The sequence below is a fragment of the Lithobates pipiens genome, unplaced genomic scaffold (assembly GCF_037356315.1).
Source record: "Lithobates pipiens isolate NorthernLeopardFrog02 unplaced genomic scaffold, aLitPip1_a1.2 Scaffold_23, whole genome shotgun sequence".
Classification (NCBI taxonomy): Eukaryota; Metazoa; Chordata; class Amphibia; order Anura; family Ranidae; genus Lithobates; species Lithobates pipiens.
The window spans coordinates 209,735,479-209,748,911 of record NW_027507785.1 but is presented as its reverse complement, the minus strand read 5'-3'; the positions used below and the strand labels follow the sequence as shown (position 1 = coordinate 209,748,911).

Below are 13,433 nucleotides of genomic sequence, written 5' to 3'. Positions count from 1 at the left end.
GTGATGCTGACCATAGGTGGGAGAGGCCCTTGCCAATAGGCAAAAATATGTAACAGCGGGCTGTTTATCAGATTGTCACACTAATACAGTAAAGACAAAACAAGTACCTGCTTTGTAAGCAACTAAAGTATTTCAGTCTATGGTCAACACAACACACCTGAAAATATCAACAATAAAAAAAAGGGTTTTCCTGAGAATAGATTGACTTCATGACTTCATGAATTGAAGAGAACTACCAAAAGGCTGCTTGGTTTAATAAGAGAATACAGTAGGCAGAGACCAAAGATTTAGTCACAATGCTCAAGAGCTGAGGCATATAGTATGTAAGTGTAAATTTAGGAAAATTTAACAATCACATGTTTGTAGAGGGAGGTAATGGAAATGGATTCCATCTCAATAATGTCTAATACTTTCCTGTTTTTTATTTAATGCCCATTTCATTGGTAACTTACGGTGGTCTCTGAAACATCAGTTTCGGCAGCAACCCCAGGTCCAAATTCCTCTGCAGTAGGGTTTGCTTCTTTGTCTTCATAGTCTGTATAATCATATAAATCATCTTTTCCTAAATCTCCTCCCACCACTGGTTGAGTCGGTGTAGGTTCTACAGCCTTTACCCCATAGTCTGTTTCCTCAACCAGCTTTTTCTCGGAGTCATAATCCTCGCCAGTTACGTACTCCTCCAGAAAAGGCTCATCCACAAAGGACTCATCCACAATGGACTCCTCCACCAGTGTCTCATCCACAGGGGTTTTCTAGCAGCACCAATGTAACAAGTGGGAGGAACATACGGGTTAAGGTTAGTCAAAGCTGTTAGATGCATTTAAGCCATGAAGCAAACTTAGATGCCATAAAAATAAAGCTGTAATTGCTCTGTATCTTTTAATGTGATTTAGGAGCAAATATAAAGCAAGTTCTCTAAATCAATTTAAAGATAGAACTGTAAATAATTTTGTTACAAAGCAGCAGTACAACCACAAAACTAAAGTGCAAACTCTGAAGTCAAATTTAAATTTAAAACAGTATATAAATAAACTGTATATAAATAATTTTTAAATATATGAAGTAGTACTGGTGCTTTAAAGATAATACCTGTACCGCTAGAGTAATAGCATTTGCTTCTTATTTGCCAAATTATTTTTTGGTAATAAAAAGGCGAAAGCAGAATGTAATTATATATTATGTACCTATAAGCAGTTAAAGCAAATAGCTGACTTCACGTCCCATCTAAATATATCCGTGTCAATCAAAAATGCAACACCTTTTGTAACTATTACATTTAAAACCTTTTAGTGCTATATCACATTATTAAAATATAATGTTGATATTGTTTGGTGATTTCCATGTTCCATTAGGAATAGCATTTAAAACAAATAAATACTAAGAATTATGAGCTCATGGAAGTCATTTTTACTTATTAGCATTCATTTATCATAATTTAACCACTTCTGGACTGCCCACTGCATATATACTGCAGAAGGGTGACCCGGCTGCGCAAACTGACATACCTGTACCCGTCCACTGCGGGAGCGCGCCCACAGGTCTGGCAGACTCGATGTCCACTGGCCATCCACGAGGCAGAATGGGGGTCTACCTTTGTAAACAACGTGGATCCCCATTCTGATAGGGAACAATACTGAGATCTGCTGTTCCTAGTAATCAGGAAGAGTGACTTCTGTGTTGTCCCAGTAAGCCCATACCCCACACAATTACTACATACTAACCAGGGAACACAGTTAACCCCTTGATTGCCCCCTAGTGTGAATCTCTTCCCTGCCAGTGTCATTTATAAATTGATTAATGCAATTTTTTTAGCATTGATCATTGTAATAATGTCACTGGTCCCAAAAAAGTGTCACTTGGGGTCACATTTGTCTGCCGCAATGTTGCAGTCCCGCTAAAAATCGCAGATCGCCGCCATTACCAGTAAACACAGTAAAAATGAAATAAAAGTCCATAAATTTATCCCATCCTTTGTAGACGCTATAACGTTTGCGCAAACCGATCAATATACGCTTATTGCTGTTTTTTTTACCAAAAATATGTAGAAGAATACATATTGACCTAAACTGATGAATACATTTTTTTTTCAGTTTTTTGGATATGTGTTATAGCAGAAAGTAAAAATTATTGATTTTTTTTTGTTTTGTTTTCAAAATGGTCAGTCTTTTTTTGTTTATAGAGCAAAAAATAACAAAGGTGATCAAATACCACCAAAAGAAAGCTCTATTTGTGGGGAAAAAAATAAATCACTTTTGTTTGGGTACAGCATCGCACGACTGCGCAATTTTCAGCTAAAAATGGCCTGTTTATTAAGGGGTAAATCCCTCCGGGGCTGACAAATTCAGGTATAACTTTTAACACAGGTTGAGCCTGAGTAAGTAAGCAAGGAGTAACTACTATTTAGCTTACCAGCTGCCCAGAACTAACAATCATTCATTTGCTATTATATCAGATTGCCTGTAGAAAATATCAGTACTTACAGTTCAAAAGCAAGATAGGAGTTAGTAGCTTATGACTTGTCAATTGTAGTTATACAACTCCCAGCATTCTCAGCAAATGTCTTCTCAAGTGCACATGCTGAAAGTTGTATAACAGTTGACAGACAGCCACAAGTTACCAAAATCTGGCATTGCAGCATTAAAGCAGATCATTTGAAAGCAAATTTTTGAATTAGAAATTAAAATTCTAAAATTATTATAAAAAATACTTTTTTGCTTATATTTTAAACGTTTATTAAAGCTAATAAACTTTAATAAACTAATTTATTTACAATGGTTGTCCTTGAAAGAACATTATAATTTCAATCAACTAATTATCTTAATAATTTCAGTAGCTGCACAAGTTTAGAATTCATATTTTTAACACTGTATTCATATTGTTAACATTGCGATGTAGAGTACCATCACTTTTGTGTCCTGCAGAACAAATGGTTATGTTCTCTCAAGAGTTTGACCTGTTTTAGGATACGCAAGCAAAAGCAAGTAAATGAAGCAGCAGATGTTTAAAATTTACCTTTTTATTCAATCCAGTAAGCAATCACTTTGCATTTGAATCAATATATATAATAGGCAGTATAGATATTGGTTCAGAAAATGGCTGCTTCACCAGTAAGATAATATTGGGTACACAGTAAACTGCTGTTTCAAAGTTGTGTTTTTTAGCAGTCACAGCATATTGCAGCATATATAGATGTTGATTTTAAGTGAAGAGTACTTTTTATTTACACCAAGTATCAGAATATATGCCACTCAAAATGATGTTTCTTTTGTGAAGTATAGGGAACATAGAATAATGAACATGAACATACAACACCCAATCCTTCTTTCTGCTATAAAAAAATCTGATAATATGCAAAGTACTTTTATGCTTTATTTTACCTCATTGGGTCCAGTAGTAAGAGAAGGTGTATCTGTCTGGTAACCATAGTCTACTTCACCATATTGTTCTGGAATGTAGTCAACTACATTGGCCTGAGGAACAAAAAGAATATCGTTGTTTAGTAATTTTTTATTGGAATGTTATTAATAATGCATTGGATCAAAGTAGGAGTGTAGTGATAGTCAGGTTATGGTATTAGCCAGAGATTCTGTCCACATCTAGGGGTTAGGGCATTTTATGATTTTATGTCTCATGATCAGAGATCTTCGGGACTTGTCCCACTGAAGATCTTGATTTCTTGCTACCTTTACCCCTATTCTTTTTCTTGTTGATGCTTGGTAATCGGTCTTGCCCTTCTTCTTCTTAGCTGCAAATGAGTTTTTGGGCGTGACCTTTTGGGGTTTGTCCTTTGATTTAGGGGGTACTGGCTTCTTCTTCGTTTTGGAATTGGCTTTCTTTTTCTGCAAAAATGTGGTGAAAGACCGATAGGGAAACAATGAATGAAGGAAATAGGAAATGGAAGTGAGGAGGAATTTTACAGGCAGGCCCCTTTTCATGTATTATTCACTATTCAGTGCTATTCTAGGAGCAGCATTTTATTTTAATTGTGTCCACTGTCCAATTAGTATTCAGATCAAAATCCCCTAACAGTATATGAAAAGCTTTTTTACTTATGGTTTTGTAACCATGGTCTTCTAATTTCTTCTGTACCCAAATGGGAGCCATTTTGCTATTAAGTATTTAAGCATTTTAAATCCACTAAATAACAGTTAAAAAAAATAAAAGTTCAAAGAGCAGTAGCATTCACTAACCCATAGCAATGAGAAATCAGATTATTTTGGACTGTCTTTCACCGTTTCTTTTTTTGCCAGTATCTGACTCTTGGAGGTATTAGTCAGTGATCATCTGAAAACTGACAGTTCCTGTGCAAATAGACTATTTTGGATGGAATATTCACATTTGTGCACAAGCCTAATTGTAACTGGTTCTCTTTAAAGCAGCTGGAAGCTGATTTATTTTCATTAGCTGTAGGTTTCTGTATATGACAGCTCTTCAGTTTGCCTTATTTACCAAGGATTTGATAGAAAACTGTTCGCAGCCTGCATCACCAATCACTTTCACCCTTTAACAATATACTTCTCTGGAATGGATCTCACATAAGGCTCATTGATAAAAAAAAACAAAAACCTAGGTCTTTAATTAAAAATCCTGCACTGAGCTCTCTTCATCTCAAGCAGAGACCTTAAAGTCTAAAGGTGCTAAAACAATCCTACTCAGCACCCTGCTCTGCAGACAGCCAACATTAGTTGTCAGTACTGAGTAGTGTATTGAGGACACAAGCATGTCAGAATCCAAAGGCCTAAATATGCCTATATTAGGGAAATTGAGGTAAGTGTACTTCACACTCATGTTGATATCTCTAGGGCTTGGAGTTGCTCGATAATAAACAGTTTAAGTTTTAAGGCTTATAGAAGGCTGAAAGCTAGTCTAAGGACTATTGCTCTTTGAATAGCACTGCACAGTAAATACAAACTTTATAAGACCAAACAACTTGGTTCAAATGTGAATGAAATCTAAAATAAGATACTGAGATATCTCAAATTTAAGGAATGTGTCTGCTGTATTTAGACCCAATATCATTACATTTCCCGCAGCAAGAAAGATGTTTGTACAATAAAGTAATCTGACAATTTTGCATCTGGTTTTAAAAGTTACTAAGAAGAAAAAAATATCTCAGTACAATTATAATAGATTTGCTTAAGCATATAATTCTTTGACACTTCATTGCCACCTAAATTATTTGCCGATACTGCCTGCCATTTTGTCATCCAACTTCCAGGAGATGCGGTCAAAGGTGATGTAGAAAGAAGGGACTGAGATTGCACATGTGCAGATGACGAGACAGACGTGACACATATAGTGCACACAACACATATTTACTATACCTCAGTCTGAGCTACAAGTTCTTCAGTTAATGAGGGTGCCTCTGTTACATAATCAGGCTCCTTGTAATCAGCTCCCCCATACTCATAGTCATACTCGATTAGCTCTTCAGGTGCATACTATATTGCAAAAGGAATATGTATTAAGCAAGGCAGTGTTAGTCAGCAGGCGTTTATGAGCTCGGAGCAGAGTTGAAAAGGGACAATCACAAAGAATTGCCCTTAAAGTGTATGTACACCCCAAACTTTTTTTTTTAGTTCTGGAGAGAATAGCAAAAACATTAGAACCCCTGTCAAGTTTTATTGCTGTTTGTATCTCCACTAGGTAGATTAAACCTCTCTGATTGTTCTGGTGCCCATTGTCACCAAGACAGAAAATTATAGAAAGTTCTAAATTTTGCAGCTGACAACAGAACAGGAGGTGAGACTAAATCTTCTAGTTGTCTAAGCCCCTGTACACACGGTCGGAGATTTTGCCAACCAAATCCGTCGGATTTTGCCCGTCGGATTTAGTCCGACGGATTGTGTCTGAAACTGTTGCATACACACGGTCGGGCCAAGTTGGCGAAAAATCTGATCTTTCAGAACGTGATGACGTAATTTAGTTACGATGGGACTACATTCAGGCTAGTAGCCAATAGCTTTGATGTAGGAATTTGATCTGAGAATGCGTGGCACTTGGTCCGATCAAAATGCTATACACATGATCGGATTAGGTCCGACCGGCCCAGTTGGTCGGGAAATATTTCCAACATGTTGGAAAATTGGGTCGGACGGAGATTCGGACGAAATCAATCCGATGCATACCACACACAGTCGAATTATCTGACGACACGGTCCGATAAGACGCATTCCGACAGATTCTCCGACCGTGTGTACAGGGGCTGAGAGGGGATTTATCCTCACTTTTTAGAGATTTCATCTCAGTTCCTGTTTTGCCTATGGGACAGGGCAAGAAAGGAAATCTTCCCAATGGAACACAAACACATTTTCAAGGGTCTTAACCCTTCCCCACTCTTTACAATGCTAAAAGTAAAATGTTTTGGCTATACATACACTTTAATTAAAACAAGAAAAAATAGAGCATAAAAAATGGAGCAGATGCCTAAAACAACAAACCACATTCCAACTAATAAAGTGCAGGCATTTCATTATCTGCATGGATAAAAAGCTCTCTTTCTACTGTACTCTTTTTTACAGAAGGTCCTACCTAATAAAGTTACAGCAAAGGACAAATGAGGCTGTTCAGAAGTATTTCTTTGTATTTATGGAATGTGATTGGTTACAGACAAACACTCCACTTTACTCTGTAGTACACACAAAGTGGCACCAATTTGGTGGTGTGTTCTGTTGTATTCCAAAATGCAAGGTGAATCGTTATGCTAATGCTTATAAGAAACAAAGCATAATTGTGAGACTTAAATAATTACATAAATCACAAATACAAAAACCCAGATCTTTTCAGTCTTTAACATAGTCTGCTTTTAAATTTTAAATATTATTAATATGTAATATTAATTATTACATATTTAAAACTGAGTACCATATAGTACTTGCAGAAAAGTATCAAATATGAATGTACTGACTTCTGCAACTTGACAATGCTTCCTATAAATATGGAAGCTTACAGAAAAAAACCTGTACTATATAACATGATAAAAATAAAATAAGGTATATTTTTAGGTTTACTTCAACTTTAACAAAGTCCAGAGTCAGCAGATCTAATTAGTTGTTTTCAGCAATACAGTGAGTTAATCACTGCCATTCTTTAGAGATAAACCTACTGATTTCAGAACTGGGTTCATGGATAGACAATTTAAGCATGATATAATGCTGTGCTGAAACCCTTTATAGACCAAATCATCCAGGGATACAGCAGAGCTTCCGCATCTGTTGGCTGGAAAGACTTGTGTAGCATTAGTTGTACAATATAAATGAAAAAAGAAAATGTATACAAACTAAAAATCAAATGGTTTCACTGATATAATGCAAGATATGAGAAAACATACATCAGTCGCTATAACTGAAATGATTAACCATTTGATTCATTTTGTACAGAATGAAAAAAATTGAGTTAATACAGAATGCATTGAAATGAATTACTAAAATGTCTGCAGGATCAGTAAATTAAATAAGCAAAGGTATTAGGTAGTGGTTCTTTTATTATTCATACCTATTATTCAGACTGCTTAAACATTATACATTTTGGACATTATACATTTAATAGAGTGGGGGAATTGTTAGAAGCACTGTCAGAGTGTATTACTGTCTGTTTCAGTTAGAATTTAGACACAATATTGGTGGTCAATGGGAAACGGGCCCCCTTACCTTAAATGTCAGTGGGAAGAGGATGATCTTACATTGATAATTAGATGTATATGCAATGTCCCCACTATATTATTGGTTGGGAGGAATTCTCCCTACATTTGTGGTCATGATTAAAAATGCCCCTTACGTTGTTGGCTAGTGAGAAGTAAGAATGCTCCTTAAAGTGGTGGTCAGTTGGAACAAGATACCCCCTAACCTCCCTGGTGGTATGATTCAGTCTGGAATTAGGTGCTGAAAGTGGTACAATTATTTTGCATGGAAATTTGGCGTCTTATATTGTAGTCCTGTAATTCTTAGGAATAACTCTCTTAAATCTGTTCAAACTGTCTAGCAGACATCCCGGGTATGATAAAGTTTATAATATAATAAAGAATAATAAAAATTATTCAATAATGTAATCAAATCCTAAAACACTGAAAAAGGGACACTTTTTGGTTGCTATGGACAATCTCCAAATTCCAGGCAGAAAAAACAGTATTTATAATATAAAAGTGCATGCAGGGCACTGGACAGACCACTAGGGACAAAGGGGGTGTGTAATTTTGTAATACAGTACTGTTATCTGTAAGATTACAGTGCTGTGTATGTTTTGTGTACTTTTACTTTTTTGAATTTACCGCCGTTCTCCACTCCCATGCGCCGTAACGTCGCAGGGATCGGAGCTCGGCGGCACTCGGCACTGTGAATCGAGCGGAGGACAGCTCGATCACACAGCGTGGCGGAGGACATCGCTGGATCCAGGGGACAAGGTAAGTAAGTCTCACTGTGTCCTGCCCTGCATCCAGCGATGCAATCCCGAGTCTGGCTCGGGGTTACCGCTCCTGCTAGTAAATTCCCAACCCGAGCCAGACTCGGGATTACTGCTGGGGAGGTTAAACTGATGGTCAGTGCAAAGAATACTCCTTACATTGGTGACTGGTAAAAAGAATTCCCCTAATTCGGTGGCCATTGGGAAGAATTCAATTAACATTGGTGGTCAATGGGAAGAATGCCCCTTACATTGGTGGTCAGTGCAAAGAATGCCCCTAATTGAAAGTAACTGATTCATTACTATAAAAAAGTGACTCATTTGTGTTTGGTGCAAACATATTTTTTTTAGAGCCCCTTACTTTGGAAGATAATTAAATTCCCCCTCACCAGTGGTGTACCAAGGGTATGGCAGTGGGAATAGCTGGATGCAGGAAATAAGGGTGCGCATTGTATGCATTCAGCAGTCATTTTGTGTTCCAATGAGCACTGTATATAAATGCATGTTCAGGAAAATATCTATGCTTTTTATTCTAGATAGGCAAGGGGAAACACTCTGCTGACCCCCATAGGGCTGCCTTTTCTTGAAGTGGGGTGATATAATAGCAACTGTGAAAATATTGACTTGGCCATGTTTTACTGATCATTTCCCCACTTGAGAAGACTTATTCAGAGGTTGTTAAGAAGGCCTATAGACATGTGGGCATTCCTTGATTTTAGTGTAAATGGCCAGATTGAGCTGTAATATTTGTAAATATATACACTAATATACACTAAATATAGTTTATCTATACATAGGACACATCTGATGTAATTGTCATGTATTTTATTGTAAATAAGACTGAATGTCTGAGATTGATGTTTCGCTGCTATAATTTCAGTATGTACTGCCATTACATTGACTGACCCTAGCGTTACCTGCATTTCGCTTGTTTTAAGAGCAGAAAGTCTATATGCTTGGAATTTTGGTGTTTGATCAAATCTAACAAGGATGCTAGTATGCGGAACACTTTTCAGTGTCTATATACAACAAAAAAAACATGAAAGTTGTGGGATCTACTTTGTGCCATCATATTTGTGCACATGGATTTCCATAATTGTGGTTATCTGTCTACCTAAACAAACTCCTGTTATACTAACTTGAAGGCATTTATTTGCTAAAGACAACCTGTGATAATCCATGTATGGGAGCAATGATTGCTGGATTTTAAAGGCGTCGACTCAAGAGTTGTCATCCTGAACTTGCTTTTAGTACCTAGTGGGTTACTGATGCAACATGCTGAAAAGGAGCCAGGATTAGGATGATAACTGAGAAGCCTGCACCTTTAAATATAAGTCAGTAATGATAAAAAAAATGTTTTTGTAGAGTTTTTGATGGCGTTTTTCCTGGCAGAAAACAAAAAAAACAAAAACAAAAGCTAAATGTTCCTAAATGCTACTAAAATGCTTTTAACAGCTTTTTTTTTTTCTACTGTGAAAACGCTACTATAAAAATGCTAATAAAATGCTACTAAAACACTACTAGAGGCTGGCACAAAAAATGCTATTATTAGTGTTTTTTTATCCCCTGTTTTTTTTCTAGCATTTTTGGAGCTTATAAAAAATGTTAGTGTGCATGGAGCCTAAGGCAGTGTGAAGGCCAAAAAACAAATTTAAAGGCCTGTAGTTAAATACACCCAATCACATTTGACTGTAATGATAATAATGAAATGTTATTTCTGCTCACTTGCCTTAGGTTACTGTAGCCTTCTGCTTAAGCATATACTGGCAGCTTCATCATTTCTGAAGTTAAATTTGGCTCTGACCTGACAGTATCACTATAATTTTAATATTAATTTTAATGTGTACAGAACAGGCTGATATCAAATAGAATAACTACATAATCCATGGCTAAAGGGAACACGATAATCCCAGTGTCCAGCTCCTAGTGCTCAGCTTGTTTGTCTAAAACTAATTCTGAACATATGGTTGAGCAAAGGTTTTTCTGATACCAAAAAAAAAGAAAATGACAGTTGGCATTTCTGTTTTGTCGGCAGTCTGAAACATATATCACTACCTAGCACAGATTGAGGAGCCAAGAGAATTGTGGAGTAACATGTTGATCTACACAAGCTGGCAGCTACCAAAATAAAATCACTGATACAAATAACCAGCCAGAATTCTGGCTCAGGATTAAGCTTTGGGACTTTCGCTTATGGCTTCTAAAAATTGCCATATTAGTTTTTGGCAGAGGTATTTCGGCATCAGTAATTTCGGTGCATAACTTTTCTGAACTTATGACTTTTGCTGCATTGAGATATACAATTAGTGCAATCAAAAAATGATCGTATCACAACCATAAAATATATTTATTACACCCAAAAATGTAATAGTCACTTAATATTGTTAAATTAATAAAGGACTTTAATGCCTTTAAAGTGACCCTGTCTCAAAAATTTTAATTGCCAAAAGTATATTCCTGTAAATATTCACCCCAAGTGGTGATCCCGCCAGTAAACATTGCTCGACTGAGGAGGAATCCTCTCCTGTAGTCTGCTGGGAAACTGACACTTTTGTGAGTGTTGACGTCTTGTGTGCCCAGCAGTGCTCATTGATGCCTTCTGCTGACTTCCACCTTGCTAGTGTGTCCTGAGGTAAGTTATATACTGAACACTCTTCTTCTATGTCAGCTTTAATTTTCACGACAGTATGGAAGTTTTATTGTGAAAAAGATCTCACAGATCATGTCCAATAAAAATGGAACATTGAATGGTTTAAAAACAAATGTAAAATACATATAAAGTGAAAATGCTTTCACAAATACTCAACTACCTGCCGAGTTCCTTCAAAAACCATGTGCATAAAGGGTAGTCACACCAAACATTGATTTGATTTGGATTTCTCTTCTGTTCATTTACTTTTTTTTTAATTGTTAAAAATAAAAATAAATAAATAAAAATAAATTAAGACTTCTATTTCTGAAAGCATTCTAAATTTATAGCATTTTGTTTTACACCTGCCTAAAAGTTTTGCACAGTACTTTATATATAATTTTGTTATATATACAATTATGCATACAAATAGCATGCAGTCTTCTATCCAGCCAGCAGGTGGAGTCATAGTCTATTTTTCACATAATCAGCTATTTGAGCTTTTAGCTGTACTGAATGAAGCCTACTGTTTACAGAACTTGGTGGGAACCGTTTATTAAAGCAATAGAGGATGCTCACTTTGCAAAGCTTAGTTAGAGAAGTAAAGCAATGTTTATTCTGATCACTATCATGTGGGAGGGAAATTAAGAAAACAAAGTCTTTGCTTACACATGATTGAATGAATTTCCTTCTACGATTCATCGTGTGGGCTAAGGTAAAAGAGCATTCACTTTTTTGAGTGGACAATCTATACCCCTTTAGTAAATCAATGGCGATAACCCAAGCTCTGATTGAATGAGGAGGAGGAGAGTGGCGGTAATCTCACACTCTCCGCCTCATCCAATCAGAGAACACTTTCATTCAGAAAATGCAAAGGAATCTCTGAATGACACTGGTGCCAAGCAGTTGACCTCCTGTATTGAAAATGCATCAGCATGGGACCCAAAAGCAATCGGAGATCACTGAAGTAGCAGTTTCTACTTTAGTGATTTACATTTTCCAGGGGCATTGGCCAGGTATGGTATATACCTGTACATAACTACTTAAAGGAAAAGTACAGCCAGAGCATGTTTGGCTGTATTTCTCCTGTGGATCACAGGAGTGCAGTTCGTTCTGCACTCCTGTGACCTGTTTTTAGCAGACAGCAGGCTGCAGCCCACTGTCAGCTGACGTCACAGAGCCAGACCAGGCTTGGGAAAGATTGTGACCATATTCTCTGGATCCGCCCACATGCCTGGACCCAGCCCGGCCCCTCCCACCCCTCTAGTCAGTGCAGGAAGGAGGGGGGCAGAGCAGAGAGCCTTTGATTGACAATCACCAACTCTCTGCTCAGAGAGCTTTAAGAACCAGCAACGAGCAAGCAGTGGTGTTTGATCGTTCAGTGTTAGAGCCAGCAAGGAACAGATGCAGCATCAGACCAATGCTACATCCAGCTAGGTAAGTATTCCCAAACTTCTCTTTTAAGTAACAATTTAAAAATATACCATGCCTGGAATTCATCTTTAAAGTGTATGTATAGCTAAACAGATTTTTCTTTTAGTTTTAGAGCAGGAAAGGGTTAAAGCCCCTATTTGTGTTTTCTTTTTTTGTGTACTTTTGGGGAGATTTACCTGCACTTCCTGTTTGGAGATGCAACAGGAAATGAGAGGCAATCTTCTCAAAGTGAATAGATTTTTTATCTTAGACAGCTGCCACTATTACCCTCCAGTTTTGCTCTCATGAATACTCTAAATTCTAGGATCATAACTTACTTTCTGTCTTAGAGACAATGGTCACCAGGAAAACTAGAGTGGTGGATCTCTCCAGTGGGGAAACAGATAGCAATAAAAACCTACCTCTCACCAACTCTATCCAAAAATATATATATATATTTTTTTACCATTACAGATACTGTAATTTAGCATCTTGCATGCTGCTGATCCCTGACAAGGGATTACTGCATTTTTTGCCATTGCTTAAACTGACTCACTAATTGCAAAAAAGAATAATTTAATTATATAATAATCAGTATTTACTGCCTAAAGTGGAATCTGGTCAGTAGTATTTCTGAACTATAAATCCTACTGTGTTTTATAGGAACTTTTACCATTGTGTTATGAATGATGAAATGGTTAACATTAGTCTGAAACCACAAATTACAGCAGTATAGAGACATTGTCTGGAAAATGCATCAGAGGTGATTTTTTTTTTCAAATATATATTTTCCCTTAATGCCTCAGCATATTTCCACTATGATCTCAGCTCTCCTTTTTTTTCCACAAAAAGCAGCATTATCATGTTACACAGTAGCTCTGAGGGATGTGTGTATCAATGGATTGTACATTTCAGAAGCTGGGGCCCCTAGAGAGGTCTCCCATGGCAAGAACACATGGTTCTCATTTTAAGTAGAATGCAAGGAGGCCTAGAC

General features: G+C 36.9%; 1 protein-coding gene across 7 annotated transcripts in view; it reads right to left on the bottom strand.

The window, feature by feature from the left end:
* Positions 1-13,433, bottom strand: part of COL11A1 (collagen type XI alpha 1 chain) — a 260,086-nt gene that overhangs the window by 152,395 nt on the left and 94,258 nt on the right. Inside the window, exons 6-9 of one of the 7 annotated variants that reach the window (XM_077452794.1) lie at positions 5,325-5,441; positions 3,690-3,839; positions 3,378-3,470; positions 453-752 (exon numbers count right to left, since the gene is read on the bottom strand). In XM_077452794.1, the coding sequence (XP_077308920.1) occupies positions 453-752; positions 3,378-3,470; positions 3,690-3,839; positions 5,325-5,441 (660 nt within the window). The remainder of the gene's footprint in view (positions 1-452; positions 753-3,377; positions 3,471-3,689; positions 3,840-5,324; positions 5,442-13,433) is intronic. The other 6 variants (XM_077452798.1, XM_077452796.1, XM_077452795.1 and 3 more) reach the window with 6 other exon arrangements.